Here is an 18,990-nt window from a genome sequence, read left to right on the forward strand (position 1 = left end):
GTGTATAGCAAAGCTTTTGCCCTGCCACCAGCTCTGTCTTTTAAACTACCCTTCCCAGCTAACATTGCATCTGCCAACACATGTTCTTCACGTGTCGCATGCAGAGAGACTCATAGTTATGAGTAGATGTGGGAAACCCAAGTTCCTATCATCACCACTCTGCTGTGAAAGTAACTAGGTGATCTTGTGAAAGTCACCATCTCTCATTCTAATGTTGTTAAGAGGCAAAAATGTTGCTTCAGGCTCCTGTTGAGAAAAGACAGGCTACAAAAGCAATAAATTAAATGTTATTTATAATTTTATGTTCATGTTAGTTATTCAAATAGCAATACCTGGTGAAGTAGATAGTTTGCAAACTATAACTCTAAGATAAATAATGTGATTTAGATCTGTGCTATCTAATAACATCTTACCAGATAGTGTCAAATTTGTTCAATTTTTTGTTAAATATTCAGATTTGTAAGAGATGTTGAAAAACAAATGACAGCTGAGGAAAAATATATTGCTACAGATTTAGTTGAATAGCTGAAAAACCATTTTGAGTTTATACTTATCTTTAACTTTAAGAAAGGCAAAAACTTCTTTCAGGTATCATTTTCCTCCTTCAGTATCATTATGCCTTGAATAGAATTATTGATTACTAAGGGTACAACGGTTGTGATTAAAACTCACTCTCTCATTCACTTTCTTGGCCATTTAACTGTGGAAAATACATATATGTCAACTTCTTTTACTTAAAATGCAGTGAGATGATTTATTCACTTTCTTTTTCCCCAAACTTTTAAGACCATTTGCATATTAAGCTGATAGTTATTGAAATTTTTTTGCTCGGTGCCCACAGCTTTCTTTCCCTTTCAACAGAAGCTGCTTTTACTTTGTTGTTATACTGCGAGCTACTTCAGTGGGAAGATAGGCCTCTTCGGGAGTTCCTGCACTATCCATCCCAGACAGAGTGGCAGCGAAAGGAAAGTCTTTGTCGGAAGATTATTCACTATTTTAATAAAGGGAAGGTATGAATAAAATTGCTGTTTTTTATTAGCTTTATTGTTGCTAACTAAGAGCAGAACTAGACATTATGGAAGATGTGTGGCTGCCACCAAAAACAGCAGCACTGCATCTTGTTCTCCCTCTCTCCGCAGTTAATACAAATGTTTGATCTCTCAGTGAGTTTCCTCAGTCCCATAGCAGCCAACAATATATAGAGGAAGGGGGAGAAGGGGAGAGAGAGAGAGAGAGAAAGAGAGAGAGAGAGAGAGAGAGAGAGAGAGAGAGCACAAGTGTACAGGAAAACTTAGAGCACAAGTCTGACAATCTACCAGGAACAGAATGGCCAGGTAGGGTACCCTGGCTTCTCCATTTAAAAGAAGGTAAGGTACACTTCTGGGCACTCCAAATAGAACCTGCAGGAAAGTTGCCTGAATACACTCTACTTTGGTTAGCTTGAATCCAAATTGAGGCTCCATACAGAAGCTGAGCTGTGACTTTTGCTTTGAATACTTGAAGAATTGAGGGACTTGCACACCAAAGGTATTGCCCACCAAAGGAAAACAAATTCTGGATAGCTAGAAGATTTATTCTGACCGTATACAGAGAACTCTTACAATGAAATTGTAAGCCAAGATAACTGAACAAACAAACTTGCTATAGATGGTGGGAGTCTAAAATCTAAGTCAATGGTCATGCTGATTTAGATTCTGAGAAAATCATTATCTTCAACTTGCAAAAGGCTTGTATACATAATTTGAACAATGGACCATTTTACATTTTGTTCCTGGAGTGAGATAATAACATTGCTTTAGCATCAGAGGCTGGAAGTCTTCTTGGAACAAGTAAACAGAATACCTACTTTTGGAACAGCAGTCCCAGATCTGCCCTGTTTTGGAGCAATCTGTTGCTGTTAAGAGTATTTCTTAGGAGAAAATATAAAGCATAGATTCTAATTATTATTTTGTACTTAATGTATTTGTTGCAAAGAGAGAAGTTTCTGGTTTTAAGTGATGCCTCCACGTCCAGTTCAGGGATAATTTCTTCAAAATGCTGCCTCTACTGTATAGAGTAGAAAGCTCAGGGGTTCTCAATAACTGCCTAACTAATAAGTATAGGGAGATCTCACAGGCAAGTCTTAGTTTTCAGTTTTTTACTTGTCTATTCATTCTTTGAGATCACATAGTTAACTACATCTTAACTTTGGTATGTCTAAAAATCCCACTTGCTCTGAGATTTTGATCTTTCTTTTGTAGAGCTGGGAATTTGGAATCCCACTGTGCAGAGAGTTGGCTATTCAGTATGAAAGTTTATATGATTATCAGAGTCTCAGCTGGATTCGGGTACGTGAAATGAACCTGTTCATTTTATGACTTTGTTTTAAAGTCCATATTTAGTCACATATTATTCCTTAATCTGAAATGCACTGTTTATTCTTGAGAAACAGATGAACCAAGCAATCGTGCACCTTTACTGTTAGGCAAGATACCTATTATAATCTTAGGTATAAGAATTAATCCCTTCAAAAGTAATTGTTTCTTTGCAAAAGATGTTGTAAGGCAGCAAAATAATAACTTATTCTGCCCTCTGTAGGTGGAATGAGGGCAGCCGGGGATGTATCAAAGCTCCAAAAGCCATGAGATGCTCGCTTAACCTTTTTGCGTGCTTTTTGAGTGGGCGTGGCTATAAAAGTCAAGACGAGCGGATCCCTCCCTCCATTCTTCTTTGCCCACTGCTGAAGAAGGATGGGCTTCGAGTTCCTCTACAACTCCGAGAAGAAAGAAGAAGAAGATGTGACTTCGAAGGCGCTCTTCAGGCAGTGCCTCTGGTGCGATTCCAGGACAGCCCAATCCGATGGGTACAATGAATGCTTGGTAGGAGGAGGCATCACACCTGAAAGCAGCTGTTCATCAGCCCTGAAGAGTGTCTCCAATTCCAACGTGACTAAAGCTGCTAAGAAACGACTGGAGCACCCAAAATGTGCCTCCTCAGTGCCACTTACTTCAGCTCCAAGTGCCGATAATATGAACCAGTCAGTTCTTCCTACTTCAGCTCCAAGTATCGATAATACAAACCAGACGGTTCCTGCTAATTCAGCTCTGAGTGCCAATAATATGAACCAGTCAATTCCTCCTACTTCAGCTCCAAGTGCCAATAATACGAACCAGTCGGTTCCTATTAAAGATGCCAGCTCACCTCAGTCTTCTTCTGAGCCGCCATGGAAAAAAGCCTAGCTGAAGTTGAGGCCATGCTGATAAGCACCCACCTCCAAGATCTCATAAGAAATTATCCTCACCTTCATCTCCATCCACCTTGGTGGCATCCAGTCCACCTGCGGTTCCGAGAACTCCTTTGCCAATTCCTAGGTGTCAATCGGCTTTGGTTCCTGCCATTCTAAACAGCAAAATGTCAGACTTCCTTGTAATAGGAATGGCTTTATCTCCTTTACCATCTTCCCCAGTGCAACCTGCACAGAAGGAAACAGCTTCTTTGGATCCAGCTGACACCAAGAGTTGTCTAGATGTTGTCAGGAGTCATAGATGTCCACTGACCTCCTCTGATCCACTTTTTAAGGTTTCTCTTCAAGGCAGTGGGTCAGGTGATGTTCCCCATCATACAGGGAATGATAGATGTCACAAAAGAAGTTTGGTCGATTCTGACATCTGCACCAGCAACTTCAAAGAAGTTGAACAATCTTTATAAAACCACACAAAACAGGGTTTGATTATTATTCAACCACTCTCTTGCTAATTCTGTAGTCCCAGAACCTCTCCAAAGCAAGAGTCTTCCATGGGGCGCTGGCTATTTTGCCCTCACAGATAAAGATGACAGGAAACTGGATATTTTAAGGAGAAAGGTTTATGTCTCATTGACTTTAACTCCATATTAGCAATTATGAAGCCATTATGGCTAGATACCAGTTATTCGTCTGTTACAAGATTGGTCTCATCTCTGATGAGAAACAATGTCTCTCAAAGATACTGCACAGAGAAGCCCAATCGAACCCTACCCTCCCTCAAGCACTGTTGGTGAAGGATGTACAAAGCTTGTTGCTGAAACAAGCAATACAACCGGTTCCAAATCATGGTTCCAGAGGGGTTTATTCCCACTACTTCATGGTGGACAAGAAGTCAAGGGGGTTCATGCCCCATCTTAGATCTCCATTTTTTAAAACAAGTTTATTGTTCCAAAAATGTTTGTCACTAAAGGATATTTTACTCTTCTTAGAAAACCACTGTTGGTTTGTTACCATCAATTTGAAGGAAGCTTACTTTCATGTGCCAATAAATGTTCATTACAGAAAATATCTCTGCTTTCAATGCAGTTCTGAAAGTTTCCAGTACAAGGTCCTTCCTTTTGGCCTTTCCTCTGCCCCTCAGGTGTTCACCAAGGTGATGGCAGTAGTGGTTGGTCACCTCGAGGAAAAAAGTTGCACCGTATTTCCCTATCTGGACAACTGGCTTATCGTGGGCCAGTCCAGAGAGTCTTAGTCCTTAGTCCTGTTGACCGTCCACCAATTGGGGCTTTGGGTCAACTTGGAGAAATCTTCCCTGGTTCCACAACAAAGGGTAACATTCATGGGAGCAGTGTTGGAATCCACACTAGCTCGGGTTTTTCCCACCAGAGAACGAATAACCCTGTTCCTAGCCACTCTAAACAGGGTGCATTTTTGCAGAATGTGATACTTTTGATCAATTGGAGATGGAGAAACAAACAGGGCACAGTATCTTATTCCAGGACACCAAAATACTGGACAACACTTCCAACTACTTTGTCAGACTGCACAGGGAAGCCATTGAAATTCACAAGCATAAGCAAAACTTCAACAGGAAAGAAGAAACCTTAAGAATGAACAGAGCATGGGCTCCAGTTCTGAAAAACACCAGGCCAACAAAACACTCCACACCCGACAATAGCCCTGCAGAGAAGATTAGCACATCAAGCACCAATCCATATGCAAAAGAACCTCCTCAGGATACAGTGAAGCCTCCCGCCATTAACATTCCACACCCTGGGAAACTCTTACAGAATGACTCAGTGAAGCCTCCCGCCATTAGCATTCCACACCCTGGGAAACTCTTACAGAATGACTCAGCTCAACCCCACCCCTCCTGAGTAGATACAAATGACCTACATCTTTTCCACACGGTGACACTGAGAGATCTCTGTCTTTTGGTGCTACACCTCTGAAGATGCCAGCCACAGCTGCTGGCGAAACGTCAGGAACTACAATGCCAAGACCACGGCAATACAGCCCGGAAAACCCCCAACAACCATCGTTCTCCGGCCGTGAAAGCCTTCGACAATACATGGAGAATATTGCTGTCTTTGAACACTCTTGAAAAAGCTTGCCAAAAAAGGAGATCATCTAGCCCCCTGTTGAGCATTTCTAAGTGGCTTTGCATCCTGTCCTTTTCACATACTTGGCTGTCCTCTTGTTTTTTCCTGCCCGAGAGCTACTGGAGTTCTCCTGAAGGATGAATACACATCTACAGAGGAAGAAGAAAGAACGATTAAATGTCCCAGGAACTCTATATATTATTAAAGGACTTACCTTAGGACATCAACAGTGCAATCCTAAGCAGAGTTACTCCAGTCTAAGCCCATTGACTTCAATGGCCTTAGACTGGAGTGACTCTTCTTAGGATTGCACTGCAAGTCTTTCATTTGATACTGCAAGTTCTATTGATGCAATAGAACTAGTAGAGAAGAAAGGACATAAATTTGCATTTGTCTTTCTGGACGTTGAAAAAGCATTTGATAATCTCTCTTGGACCTTTTTGCAAAAAATAATACAAAATTTAAGCGTTGGCCCTAAGTTTGAAGATTGGATAAAAGGAATTTATGCAAAGCAAAAAGCGAAGATTTTAATCAATGAAGTATTGACAGAACTGCAAATAGAACAGGGTACTAGACAAGGATGCCCGTTGTCACCACAACTATTTATATTGGCAATGGAAATTCTTGCTTCCAAAATAAGGCAAGACCCTAAAATTAAAGGCCTAAAAGTGGATGATGAAGAATTTAAGCTGAAATGTTATGCAGATGACGTGGTATTGACAATTTTGAACCCGCAGGAGACAATACAGGATGTGATGGAACAGATTTTGAAGTTCAGTGAATATTCAGGATTCAAAATTAATAAGAAAAAAACAAAAATTATCCCTAAATTTTTAATAAAGCATGAAGAAGAAAAAAATCAGGAAGTATCAGAATGTGAGATAGCAGCAAACCCAGTGAAATACTTGGGCATCTATCTAACAAGACATAAAGACACTCTGTTTAGAGATAATTATGAGACATTGTGGAGTAGAATGCAAAAAGATCTGGAAAGATGGTCCAAAATAAATTTGTCTTGGATTGGAAGGATTTCAGCGATTAAAATGAATGTTTTACCAAAAATTAATTTTTTGTTTCAAATGTTACCAATTAGCATAAAAGATAAGACATTGAAAGATTGGCAGAGACAAATAAATCAATTTATTAGGAACAGTAAAAAACCAAGAGTAAGATTCAAGGTATTTCAAGATGAAACTTCCAAAGGAGGATTGGCAGTCCCAAATGTTAAATTATATTATGAAGCAGCTGGTCTAGTTTGGATTATAGACTGGATAAGAAATCCCAAAGATAGACTAATATGACTAGAAGCGGCGGACTTGACAGATGGACTACACAACCTCCTATGGGTGGCAAAAAGATCAAGGAAGAAACAAGAAAGTCATGTTATAAGAGACAGCCTCATTCAAATTTGGGATTCAGTTAGAAAAAGAATAAGCCCGTTGATATCGCCACTATTTTCACCAATTGATGCCTTTTGTGATAAGAATCAGAGAAGAGATAATGATTTTATAACATATCAAGATATGATAAACTCTCAAAGATAAAAACATGGCAAGAAATTCAAGACGAAAGAAAGAAAATACAATGGCTGATATATTTTCAGGCAGTTTCCAGAATACAAGAAGCCCAGAAGGAACTCAGAGGACAACTAAGGAATCTTACCGACTTTGAGAAATTAATCATGCAGAAAAAAGAACATATCTTGGGTCTAATATATAAACTTTTACTCCAATATGATACTGAATCAGAACAAGTTAAAATGTGTGTGATAAAGTGGATGCAAAATTTCAGAGAAGAAATAACATTTCAACAGTGGGAGGATCTTTAGACAAAAGGCATAACATTTACGGCAAGTCAAACATTAAGAGAGAATTGGTACAAAATGTTTTTTAGATGGTACATTACACCAAAAGACATTGAGAAAATGGACAAGAAATATGTGTGGTTATGTTGGAAATGTAATGAAGCAGATGGTTCCTATCACATGTGGATGTGGTGGACTTGCCACAAAAGCAAAAACTTTTGGAAAGAAATACATGCTGAGATGCAAAAGATTTTAAAATTTGATTTTGCCATGAATCCACAAACTATGCCGTTGGAAATACTACCAGAAAATGTAGACAGAAAATTACACGAACTATTTAGATATCTATTGACGGCGGCAGGGGTGGTATTTGCAACCAGATGGAAGGAAGACGAATGCCCAACTAAGGAAATCTGGAGAGAGAAGATGGCAGAATACACAGCAATGGTAAAACTTAACAAGCTATTTTAACAGAAGACCAATGAGAGAATTCAAAGAGAAATGGGGAAATTATTTTGCTTACAAAGGATAAAATGCATAAAATGTCTTAGTTTTAGAAACCAGAATGGAATGGTATACTGATATATTGTTATAGATTGGATATAAGGTTAGGTTCTGATAAGATGAAATTGGTTAAATATCAGTGATGAGGTAGAATGCATGATATGGAAACTTTGGCAAAATATGTTAAGTTAGAAACGATCTGTATAGAAGCATTAGACCATACTAAGATATAGCAGTTAGAATGTATAGGGAGACCCACTTGTTTTGACCTTTAGTTGATCTAAAATTGAATATTGTGTAGGAAAAAGATCGTATTTAGTTTGAGAAGACACATAGGAGTTGGAATAGATATAATATTGGTGAACTCTGATTAAGGTATATTCTGTGTACTCTGTATTTTATTATAACAACTCTTGTAGTGCAAAATCTTAATGTTCCTCTGACCCTGTTATTCCCCCTTCTTCTTTTATACCCCTCTTTGTTCTGAAGGGGAGGGGGAGATACTGCAAGTACTTACAGTCGGGTAGTAGAAGAGTACTCCTTGGCTGCATGATCTCTTTTGTAATTTATAAATTATTCAGTGCACCTATTATTGGATGTGAACTGTGTATATTATTCTCTTGTACTTATTTGTTATTTATTGATAATTGCTCATCTTGCACTTATATTGAAATATATACTATTGAATATTATATTGTTCTTGCACAGTGCACTTTAACGTTATCAGATTCAGCGAGTTTCCACCATGGGAGATCCTTTGATCTCTTCTTTTCATGGCCAAAGCAGAAAGCAAATCCAAAAACTGTTAGGTTTCATGACCTCTCTGACACTGATAGTACCGTTTGCCAGGCTATGGCTACGGCTGTTACAAAATTGGTTTGTCGGGGTATTCTATCCACACTACCAGAACCCATACAAGCAGTTCTCAGTTCCAAGGATTATATACATATCCCTGACATGGTGGAATGACAAATGAAACCTAATGGCAGGGCTGTATTTAGGGGGTCAGGGGGTCACTTGCCCTGGGCGCTGTCAAAGAGAGGGCGGTGGGTACGGCTGCTGGCTGGGAGCATGCGGAGCTTGTGGCGGCAGCATGGATGGCACACGGGAGGACTGGGTGGCTGCCCGTGCCACCCTGGCCGCCTCTTGCGCTGATGGGGCAGCCAGCTCGCTGGGTGTTGAGCTGGCCCTCCTGCAGTGGCTGCTGGCCAGAAGTTCACGGAGCTGGCAGTGGCAGTGTGGGTGGTTGCATGGGAGGGCTGGGAGGCTGCCCACACCACCCTGAGGGGGTGGCTGGTTTGCTGGGCGCCACTGAGCGGGCCCTCCTGCAGTGACTGCTGGCCAGGAGCGTGCGGAGCTGGCAAAGGCAGCACAGGCGGCTGCACAGGAGGGCTGGAAGGCCACCCGCACCCCTCTGACTACCTGCCGCGCCAATGGGGTGGTCAGCTCATTATGTTCACTTTAAGAGGATGAGCAGATCAATGAGCGTATGGTTAAATACTGTAGAGCAGCCCGGGGGCCCCACCCAACTCGTAATGATTATACTGTAGCCTGGATTTGAGAAAGATTTATTGGAAGAAATTGTACGGCCATGCCTTTTCTTCTTTATTGTTATAAGTAGGAATGCCTTTGAGTAAATATATCACTGTTAATTATACAGAAAAATTAGCCAGAGGAAGACAAGACTCGAAATGAGCCAATAACAAAAGAGCTAGCAAAGCTCATAGCCAACACCTTTGAAGTACCGCTTCTACTTCACCTCATCAGAGGAAGACAAGCGGCTTGCGTATACTTCACGCTGAGTGATTATGTGTGCTCAAGAAAGGCAACATAAAAACAGAAAGGACATATATAAAATAACACAATGATTTCATACCTGGCAAATACAATTGGGAACTGGACTATGTGATTATTTGTATGTAATAAATTGTAACAGATATGTATTGTGTGTAATATAGCATTGAAATTAACAATCTATATATGTTTATAGGGTGTAACCCCATTGTAACCCCATTGTAACCCCAATCTCTATCTCCTTGAGCTTCGGCTTTTTGACTAAAGATGTTGGCATCTGCCATCAGGGCCAAGGTTGGGGGCTGGTGCCGCTGGGCGGCTCTGTCAAGGATGTGCAGCTGGGAGCCTGGCTGATAAGCCTTGAGCCTGAATGTCCATCCCCACAAAGGGGGAGGAAAACTAGTTATCTCTAAAGTATATGTCTAACTGCTTTTCTTATGTACCTTATTCCTAACAAAGCCTTTGCTAGATCATGATACTAGGATTTTACATTAAATCTTCAAAAAAACAAATAGTGTCTTGTGTAAATTTCCTTGGCAGGATCCTTACACGCACATATGGTGACAGGGGCACCACCTTCCAGGAGTTGCCCTGGGTGCCTGCAACCCACGCTAGCCACTGCCTAACGGTAGGGACTCCATTTGGTTCCAAACCCTTCCATCTGTACAGATGCCTCTTTGACTGGTTGGGGGGCCTTATTCTAGAATCAATCAGGTAAAAGGTCTTTAGTCTCAGCATGAGTCCAAGCTGCATATCAACCTTCTGGAACTAAGATCTATTTAGTTTGCTCTGAAAGCTTTCCTTCGTCTTGTCAGGGGCAAGAATTTCCAGATATGCATGGACAATACAACTGCCATGAATTTTCTGAACAAGCAGGGGCCTCTGTCTCTCTCCCGAGAGTCCTCCCTGATTTGGGAATGGGCGATCCAACATCAGGTCTCCCATCAACATTGCTAGAGAGGACAACACTCTGGCAGATACCTTGAGTCAGTCCAGGGATCAAAATTATGAATGATCCATCCAGATGGATTTCCTACAACCCATATTCCTACAGTGGGGTTTTCCCAGCATATACCTCTTTGCTGCTTCTCTCATCAAGAGGTGCCCTCAGTACTGCTAAGGAAAGTCATTCCTAGGAGATGCGTTTCAGATATCTTGGTCAGTCAGTCTACTGTATGCCTTCCTTCCTCTTCCTCTCATGACCTTGACACTCAGCAAGATGATGAGGGAGAGGGCGTCAGCTATTGTAATCTCCCCTTATTGGCTGAGACAGGCTTCATTCTCCACCCTGTCCAGAATATCACAAGGTAGGTTATATTGGTTCCCGATGTCACCAACACTTCTCCAGGACAACGTGATCCTTCACCATGATTCAGGCACTTTGAAGCTGACAGCTTGGTTTGTGGCCCCCTTGAAGTAGAATTCTCTTCCCCAGTCAGAAACATACTTTTGCAGGCTAGAAAGCCTTCCATCCGGAAGCATATTCTGGCAAGTGGGAACATTTTTTCCCTTTGGGGTAGCGAACATGGCTTGGTTCCTTCTTCAGCTTCCTTGCCATCTGTCCCAGACTATCTGGTCCTGTTAAAAAACCAAGGACTCTCTAATTCCTCTGTGAAGGTCCATCTGGTGGCCCGTTCCTGGGCAAGGTGATTGAGCGGGCGGTGGCGGTACAACTGCAGGAATTCCTGAATGATGCTCTAGTCCTGGACCCATTCCAGTCTGGCTTCCGTCCTGGCCATGGGACGGAGACAGCCTTGGTTGCCCTCACAGACGACCTTCGCAGGCATCTGGATCGAGGCGGGTCAGCGCTGCTTGTGTTACTTGATCTCACAGCAGCGTTTGACACGGTTGACTATGATTTGTTGGCCAGCCGCCTTGCCGACGTGGGGATTAGGGGGACAGTCTTACAGTGGCTGGTCTCCTTTCTCCAGGGTCGGGGACAGAGGGTGGCGCTCGGGGGAGATCTATCGGCCCGTCACCCTTTGGTGTGCGGGGTTCCCCAAGGGGCGATACTCTCCCCAATGTTATTTAACATCTATATGCGCCCCCTCGCCCAGTTGGTGCGGAGGTTTGGGCTGGGTTGTCATCAATACGTGGATGACACCCAACTTTTTCTGTTGATGGACGGCCGGCCAGACACGGCCCCAGACAATCTGGCCAGAGCTTTGGAGGCTGTGACGGCATGGTTGAAACAGAGCAGACTGAAATTGAACCCAGTGAAGATGGAGGTCCTGCAGCTGGGACGGGGGCTGCCAGATGTTGGGATCCAGCTCCCTGCCCTGGATGGGACACCACTGGCAACTTTGCCAGTGGTAAAGAGTCTGGGTGTGTTCCTGGATGCCTCCCTATCGATGGAGGCCCAGGTCACGGCGGTTGCCAAGTCTGCATTTTTCCATCTTCGTCAGATCAGGCAACTTGCCCCCTACCTGACGCCCCAGGACCTGGCTACAGTGATCCATGCAATGGTCACCTCCAGGCTAGATTACTGTAACTCACTCTACGCTGGGCTACCCCTGGGCCTGATCCGGAAACTACAACTGGTCCAGAATGCGGCGGCACGGGTCCTGACTGGTATACCTTACCAGTCACACATCACACCTGTCCTGCGCCAGCTGCACTGGCTTCCAGTTGAATTCCGAATCAGGTTCAAAGTGTTGGTTCTTACCTTTAAAGCCCTGAGTGGGTTGGGACCGGCATATCTTCGGGACCGCCTCTCCCTGTACGTTCCCCGGAGATCGCTCCGATCAGCGAATAAATATTTACTTGTGGTCCCCGGCCCTAAGGAAGCCCGCCTCGCTTCAACCAGGGCCAGGGCTTTTTCAGTCCTGGCCCCAGCCTGGTGGAACGCTCTGTCAATGGAAACCCGGGCCCAGCAGGACATATTATCGTTCCGCCGGGCCTGTAAGACAGAGCTGTTCCTCCAGGCGTTTGGTGATTGAAGGGGGCGGTGCCATGTCGGCCTCCCACCTTTGGGGTGGGGAAGGTTCTCCCCACCACTGCACCTTGTTAATTTGTTTTATTATTTGTATATTGATTTTAGTTTTTGTTTTTATCAATTTTAACTGTTCACCGCCCAGAGCCCCTGGGATGGGCGGTATATAAATTGAATGAATAAATAAATAAAATAAATTTTGGCTTATCATGAAGGAGTAATGGGAAAGTCCCTCTTCTCCCAATCTGACTGCAAATCCTTCCTTAAAGGGTTAGCTAATGTTTACCCTCCAGTGTCCAAACCCACTCCTCAGTGGAGCTTATCTTTGGTTTTAACAATGCTCGTGCATAAACTTTTTGAGCCTCTAGCTACTTGTCCTCTTAAACATCTGACAGCCAAAATGACCTTCTTAGTAGCCATAACATCAGCTAGGAAGGTGAGTGAATTGCAAACCCTGAGATACAATCCACCTTTTCTCAGAATGTTTGCAGACAAAGTGGTTCTCCATCCAAGCCTACAGTTTTACCCAAGGTAGTCTCTGCTTTTCACCTCAACCAAGACATTACTCTGCCAGTATTTTTTCCTTCACCCTCTACAGAGGCCAACAGACTTCTGCACACACTGGAAGTCAAACATGCACTGTGTTTTTACCTAGACAGGACTATTGCCTTCAGAAAGGACCCTGACATCTTTATCTCATTCAGAGGACCCAAGAAGGGATAGAAGGTCACTGCTCAGACTAACTGTAACTAGTTGGTGTGACTCACCAAAGAGTCCTATGAACATTTCAGACAGCCTTGCCTGGTGGGCATCAGGGCATACTCTACAAGAACCCAATCGATCTCATCGGCATTTAACTTGGGCATTCCACTAGTGGACTTATGTAAAGTGGCCACCTGCTTGACACCATCCACCTTTTTTGGCATTATGCCATTGACATAGACTCCAGAAGGAATGCTGCAGTTGGGAAAGCAGTCCTGAAGAGTCTCTTTCGATGATTAGTAACACGCCCACCTCCCTGTTAAGTTAGCTCACTAATCTCCCGTGTGGGACTGTACAGAAGACACGATGATGAAAACAGAATTGCACCTAGCTGTAACTGTTGTTCATCGAGTGTTCTGTCCAGGCACACATCCCTCCCTCCTTTCCCCACTGAGTGCTCTTTAATATGCTAATTTTTCCTTCTTCACCAGCGGCTTAGTGAACTGGGGGAGGGATCCACTCACCCCATCTTTTATAACAGTGCCCACTGAAAAGCACGCAAAAAGGGTGGGCGAGTGTCTCACACCTTTTGGAGCTTGCATCCATTTGAAAATTTCTTATGATGAAAGGGTAGGGGTGATTTCCCCTCCTAAGACAAGCATCTGAATTTTCCCTCATGCTGTTTCCAAGGATCCTGCATTCCCCAGAAGCAGCGTTGTGGAGGAAGATTTTGGGCTGCAGTAGGAAGGGGAAGAATTTTCATTTTCATATATAAATCGAATGTTATCATTATTATTATTATTCCACTAATGGAAATCCCTTCCATTAAAGTAGATTTTTTTCCCAGATCCCATTTTTGAAAACATTCTATGGTTGGCATTATGTAAAGACAAAGTGTTATTTTCAGGCCTAATATTCTGCAGAGTTCTTCTGTTATAACAGTGTTTAAGCCCATCATTTTTTTTTCTTCTCCAGAAAATGGAAGCTACTTATTATGATAATATAATGGAACAGCAGCGGCTAGAACCTGAATTTTTCAGAGTTGGTTTTTATGGAAGGAAATTTCCCTTCTTTCTTCGGGTAAGCCTTTCAGCATATGAATTAATGCATGAATTACAATTTACAGTGAAAGGGTTTTGTTTATTTGTGGAGAGGCAGGAAATATTATACAGGTTTTTGTCAATATGCTAACTTAGAAAGGAATACAAGTGCTGAATATAACAAGTCCACTGAACTTGTTGCCTTGTATCTATGCTTTATGTTTAATGTTAATGCTGTTTTGTAACTGCGGTAGGTAGGTAGGTAGGTAGGTAGGTAGGTAGGTCAAGATGCTGTGTGGAAAAGATGTTTTACAGATAGGCATAGTAATCCTTCAATGTGTAGTGAAGGCAGCAATTTAGAGAATGCATGTTTTAGAACAAAATCATTTTGAAATCTTCCAGCATTAGCTAATCATTATATTTATGTATAATGTCCAAGTGTACAGATTCATTGGATTACTGTTTCTTGTTCTGGGAGAATATATAATGCTGATATTCTCTTATCTCTAATATAAAAAGGCAAGCCATGTTGCTGATGACTCACCTTTTATCCTGGTACAGGTGCACTGAGGGGCCTGCGGGTGTGCATGCACTAGGCCTCTGAGGGGTCATGGAGGTGGCAGGGAGGCCTGGCGTGGTGGCACAGACCTCCCAAAGCACTGCAGTGGTGGTAGGAAGGCCTGGAACACTGGCACGGCTGCTACGGGGACTTGGGAGGACTGCACCGCTGCACTGGGCCTCCCTGCCGCATGCGCTAGGCCTCTGAGTGCCGCAGAGGCAGCAGGGAGGCCCAGCACAGCGGTGCGGCCCTCACAAGGCCCCGCAGAGGCCATGGAGGTGGCGAGGAGGCCTGGCTTCACAGCGTGGCCCTCAGTAGGCCCCACAGTGTCTGCAGGTGCAATGGTAGGGCCTGGCCAAAAGCACAGCATGGGAGGCCACTTGCCGCCAGGAGGGGGCCCGCCGAATCCATTTTCTAGAGCCTGTTACATTTGTTCACACAACGGGTTTAGTTGCTTGTTAAACATATTGACCAATGACAACAAATATACCTTGGTGTGAGCTACAAGAAGGACTTTACTCTGCATTCCACTATAGAATGCAGTTTCTTTTATAAATCTTGCTTTACTTCAAATGTGTTGGGGTAACTTTATATGGGATAAAGACTCTTAAACCTGTTATGGGTTTATCCTCTTTTTTTTTTGCTTTATTTAAGACAAATATGAAACAACAATTCTGACATTCCTAATTAATAATTAGCTTAAGCATGGTAGCAAGCACAGAAAAGAGGAAAGGCAGCAGCCAGGCCCCATACTACCACGTTTGGCAAACTGCAGCAGAGAAACATATTGTGGTTAGTAGCTTAGTGGGTCCTGTGGTTTCAGAGCTTAAATTTGAATACGTTGAGTATTTAGAAATAATTGTTTTTTTCAATAGAACACGGATGTGGGTAAGAAAATAGAGGCTTGTTGGGGAAAGAGCAGGTTTGGAAAAATTGGTAAAAATGGAGATGAGAACTCAGGGTAGGGGTCATCCTTAGTTGTTTAGGTTGTTTGCCCCAGCTTGCTATTGAGAGAGAGATTTTTTTTCTCCTATATCCACACAACTGTGTGATGCTTTTATGCACATCCTGGGTTTTTCTTGGCTTTCCGAGTAGTCTTTTCAAGGCCTATTTTACTCTGGTCTTTTTGAAAAGATCACAGCAAAGCTGGGGTTGCTGGTGTGTTTCATTTCTGTTTCATCTTTGGTCAGTATCCAGCACCCCATTTTGAATGTTTCATTCTTGACCTGGCTATATAAGATTTATGGGCAAAGGAATTACAACTCCTAATATGATACATTGCCCTGACTTTATCCTGTTTCGGGGCAGAATTCGAATGAATTCACTCTATATTATTTTCAATTTGATCTCGGCATTTCATTGTATGCTAGGTCATGTATTTTTAATTTATGTATTTTATTGATGGGGTGCTATCTGTGATATTTCTATATCACTGAGGATGGCCTTTGGGCTGAAATGCATCTGGGTTTTTGGTTCTGTACATATGGCAATGAGTAGTACTATTATACCTGTTTATTAGTGATTTTATTTTTTTATATGCAAGGTTTTAATATGTATCTGTAGAACCATAATTTATGTATTTCTAATTAATCTTTATTACCGATGTTTTAAATGCATATTTTTAGTTTTTTTCCATAATTATTGTTGTTCCAACCTCCTTGGTTACTCTTGGTTGCGTTGTTGTTGTTGTTGTTGTTGTTGTTGTTTTTCTCCCCTTTTTGTTGTCCTTACCAGTGGTTGACATGTAGACAGAAAAGTGCAGATCTTTCACAGTCCCACTCATTGGTGCCATTTTACCTGTCCGAGCCCCAAAGCCACCATTTCCCTTTAACACCAGAGGGCTTTAAAAACCAAGTATGATTAGATCAATGTAAAATTGTAACAGTCTGTTGCAACAGTGTACTAGTTCCTACTTTTCATCTCAAAGTAAGTTTCTAGCTCTTTTTGTTGTACTAGGAGACAGTACAGGTTGCACTTCCCCCTTATAATGCCACAACAAAAAGGGCTAGAGCTTTCTTTTTTAAAATGAAAGATGGGAACCAGGAGATTGTGGCCGTAGGTAATTATTTTATAATGCTATGGCAATGTAGTGATGCCCATATTTTTAAAGAGTCCTTGATATATGTGTGTGGGGGTGGGGGGGAATGATAGCTACAGTGGACTGGGCCAGGGAAAATTCACCATGTGGAATTGTCATGTGCACCAGCATTGGGAAACCACAGGAAATCATCTCTGTGCAGAAAACTGTATTATCATAGTAGCATATAAATGTTCTGTTTATTCAACAATTGTCCAGAACTGAAACATACAATTTTAATGATATTGATAACATCTACATCCTTATTTATCCAGCAGTGCAAATTTTTTGTATTCTTTTTTGGCTTTCTGTATTCTTTTTAACATTTCTGAGAATGGATCCATTAACTAAAATATTTTCACAGGCTTGGAATTTGATGTTGGAGAATCAACAAAAATAATATTTTCATTGATCTAAATTATGTGGGTCCAAAATTAGTAAATGGACATGTTTAACAAAATATCACAATTTATTTTGAAAGAATTTTCTATCTACAGTGATAAGAAAATAGTGTATGGATTTATCAGGTTCTTTCTTTCTTTTTCTTTCTTTCTTTTGCAGAACAAAGAGTATGTTTGTCGAGGCCATGATTATGAGAGATTGGAGGCTTTCCAGCAAAGGATGCTTAGTGAGTTTCCACAAGCTATTGCAATGCAACACCCAAATCACCCAGATGATAGCATCTTACAATGTGATGCCCAATGTATCCTCTAATACAGAATTGGTCTAAAGATGATAAAACTGCTGTAAAATGAAAAGGCTCTCATGGTTATAAGAATATCTATCTTTTTTTAAACAATTGGAAACATTACATGGATAACTAAATTTTGCTCAAGAGTAAAATGAAAATCAAAGTAGGCAAAACTGTGAGGGAAAGTTCAAATTCCTACCTGTATAGTCCCACCTTGGACAGGTTCCTGGAGAGGCAGCACAAAAAGTTTCTAAGTAAAACAAATAAATAATAATAAATTTGTTTATTTTCAACAGTCAGACAGAGAGATATCTTCTGTAACTGAGCAAAAAAAATTGATGTTTTCAGTCATACCTCTGTTCTGTCACCTCCACCCTGAATCTGCTGTATAGGCCACAGAGTGCCCACATTGATCTACCTGCAGAATCTTCTCCATTCACCTGTCAGTCCCTGGCAGGTAGATCCCCCTTGTTCTCCACAGCAATCACACAGGTGTATTGGTTGAAGTAACTTTATTAGAGATCCATCAAGTTCAAGGTGCTCAGACAACGGGATTGGCAGAAGTAATGTAAATGGGGTTGGTAGTGTTAGTTATAGGGAAGATTCCCGCCTTCAGGACAGTGACCGTTAAAGTTCTGGCACGAAGGAGCAAGGGGGGGTTGAAGGGGAGAAAATAGGTTTAGGCTGGACAGAGCAAAGAATGAAATAATCTCAGTTCCCAAGAAGGATACATCTCAAGCTGGCTGCAGCCGGCATTCAAGGACACTTGCTGGAAGCGGCAGGGAAAGAGAAAGTAAATACTTGCAAGATAACCCACTAGCTTAGCATCAATAAGAAACTTCCCATGCCCTCAGAGGATCAGCACATAACACAGAATACATGCATGGCAGATATGCAGGATGGCATATATGACATCCCTGCAGCTCCCTGCATAGCTTCTCCTTCTGTTAAAGGGAACGCTCACACACAACTTTGTGTGCACACTACACTGTGCATAAGGATCAGATCATGCTCAATGGTTTTCTCTTTTGTTCATTTGTTTAGGAGACCTGCTTCAAACAACTAACAAACGAAAAAAACAATAAAAGTATACAACATAAAATAATAAAAACTGTCGATGAAAACCAGCCATGCAATTGTGATAAAAACTCATGAAGGGGCAAGTTGTTTCAGAAGTTAAAACACTGGTCATAAAACTGCAATATTTATAAAAACAGCACTATGCAGGCCATAAAAAGCTAGATGGAATAAACTGCAATTATAGTTCTGGATAAAGATAAATGTTTCGGCCTGGCAGCTTAATGACTGTAAGCCTTCAGGTAGGCCTGAATTGGGAAAGCATTTTAAAAGCAAGGCGCTTCTCTGTAATTGCTACCAGCGTCACCTTTGGAGGTGGGTACATTGAGAGCAGGACTTGAGAGGCATGGGCTGGACAGTATGGAAGGAGGCAGTCGTTCAAATACCCCACTCCCAAACTGTATAAGGCCTTAAATGTAAGAACTAGCATTTTGATATGCCTAGAAACAGGCTTTGTGATAATGTGGCTCAGTGCTAAAGTATCT

At 42.0% G+C, this 18,990-nt stretch overlaps 1 protein-coding gene across 1 annotated transcript in view; it reads left to right on the forward strand.

Moving 5' to 3' along the window:
- DOCK3 (dedicator of cytokinesis 3) overlaps positions 1 to 18,990 on the forward strand; it is a 566,279-nt gene that overhangs the window by 442,100 nt on the left and 105,189 nt on the right. The window contains exons 40-43 of the mRNA XM_054976377.1: positions 862 to 1,010; positions 2,241 to 2,327; positions 14,037 to 14,141; positions 17,299 to 17,440. Coding sequence (XP_054832352.1) covers positions 862 to 1,010; positions 2,241 to 2,327; positions 14,037 to 14,141; positions 17,299 to 17,440 — 483 coding nt within the window. The remainder of the gene's footprint in view (positions 1 to 861; positions 1,011 to 2,240; positions 2,328 to 14,036; positions 14,142 to 17,298; positions 17,441 to 18,990) is intronic.

This window comes from Eublepharis macularius, chromosome 4 (genome assembly GCF_028583425.1).
Source record: "Eublepharis macularius isolate TG4126 chromosome 4, MPM_Emac_v1.0, whole genome shotgun sequence".
In the NCBI taxonomy this organism is placed as follows: Eukaryota; Metazoa; Chordata; class Lepidosauria; order Squamata; family Eublepharidae; genus Eublepharis; species Eublepharis macularius.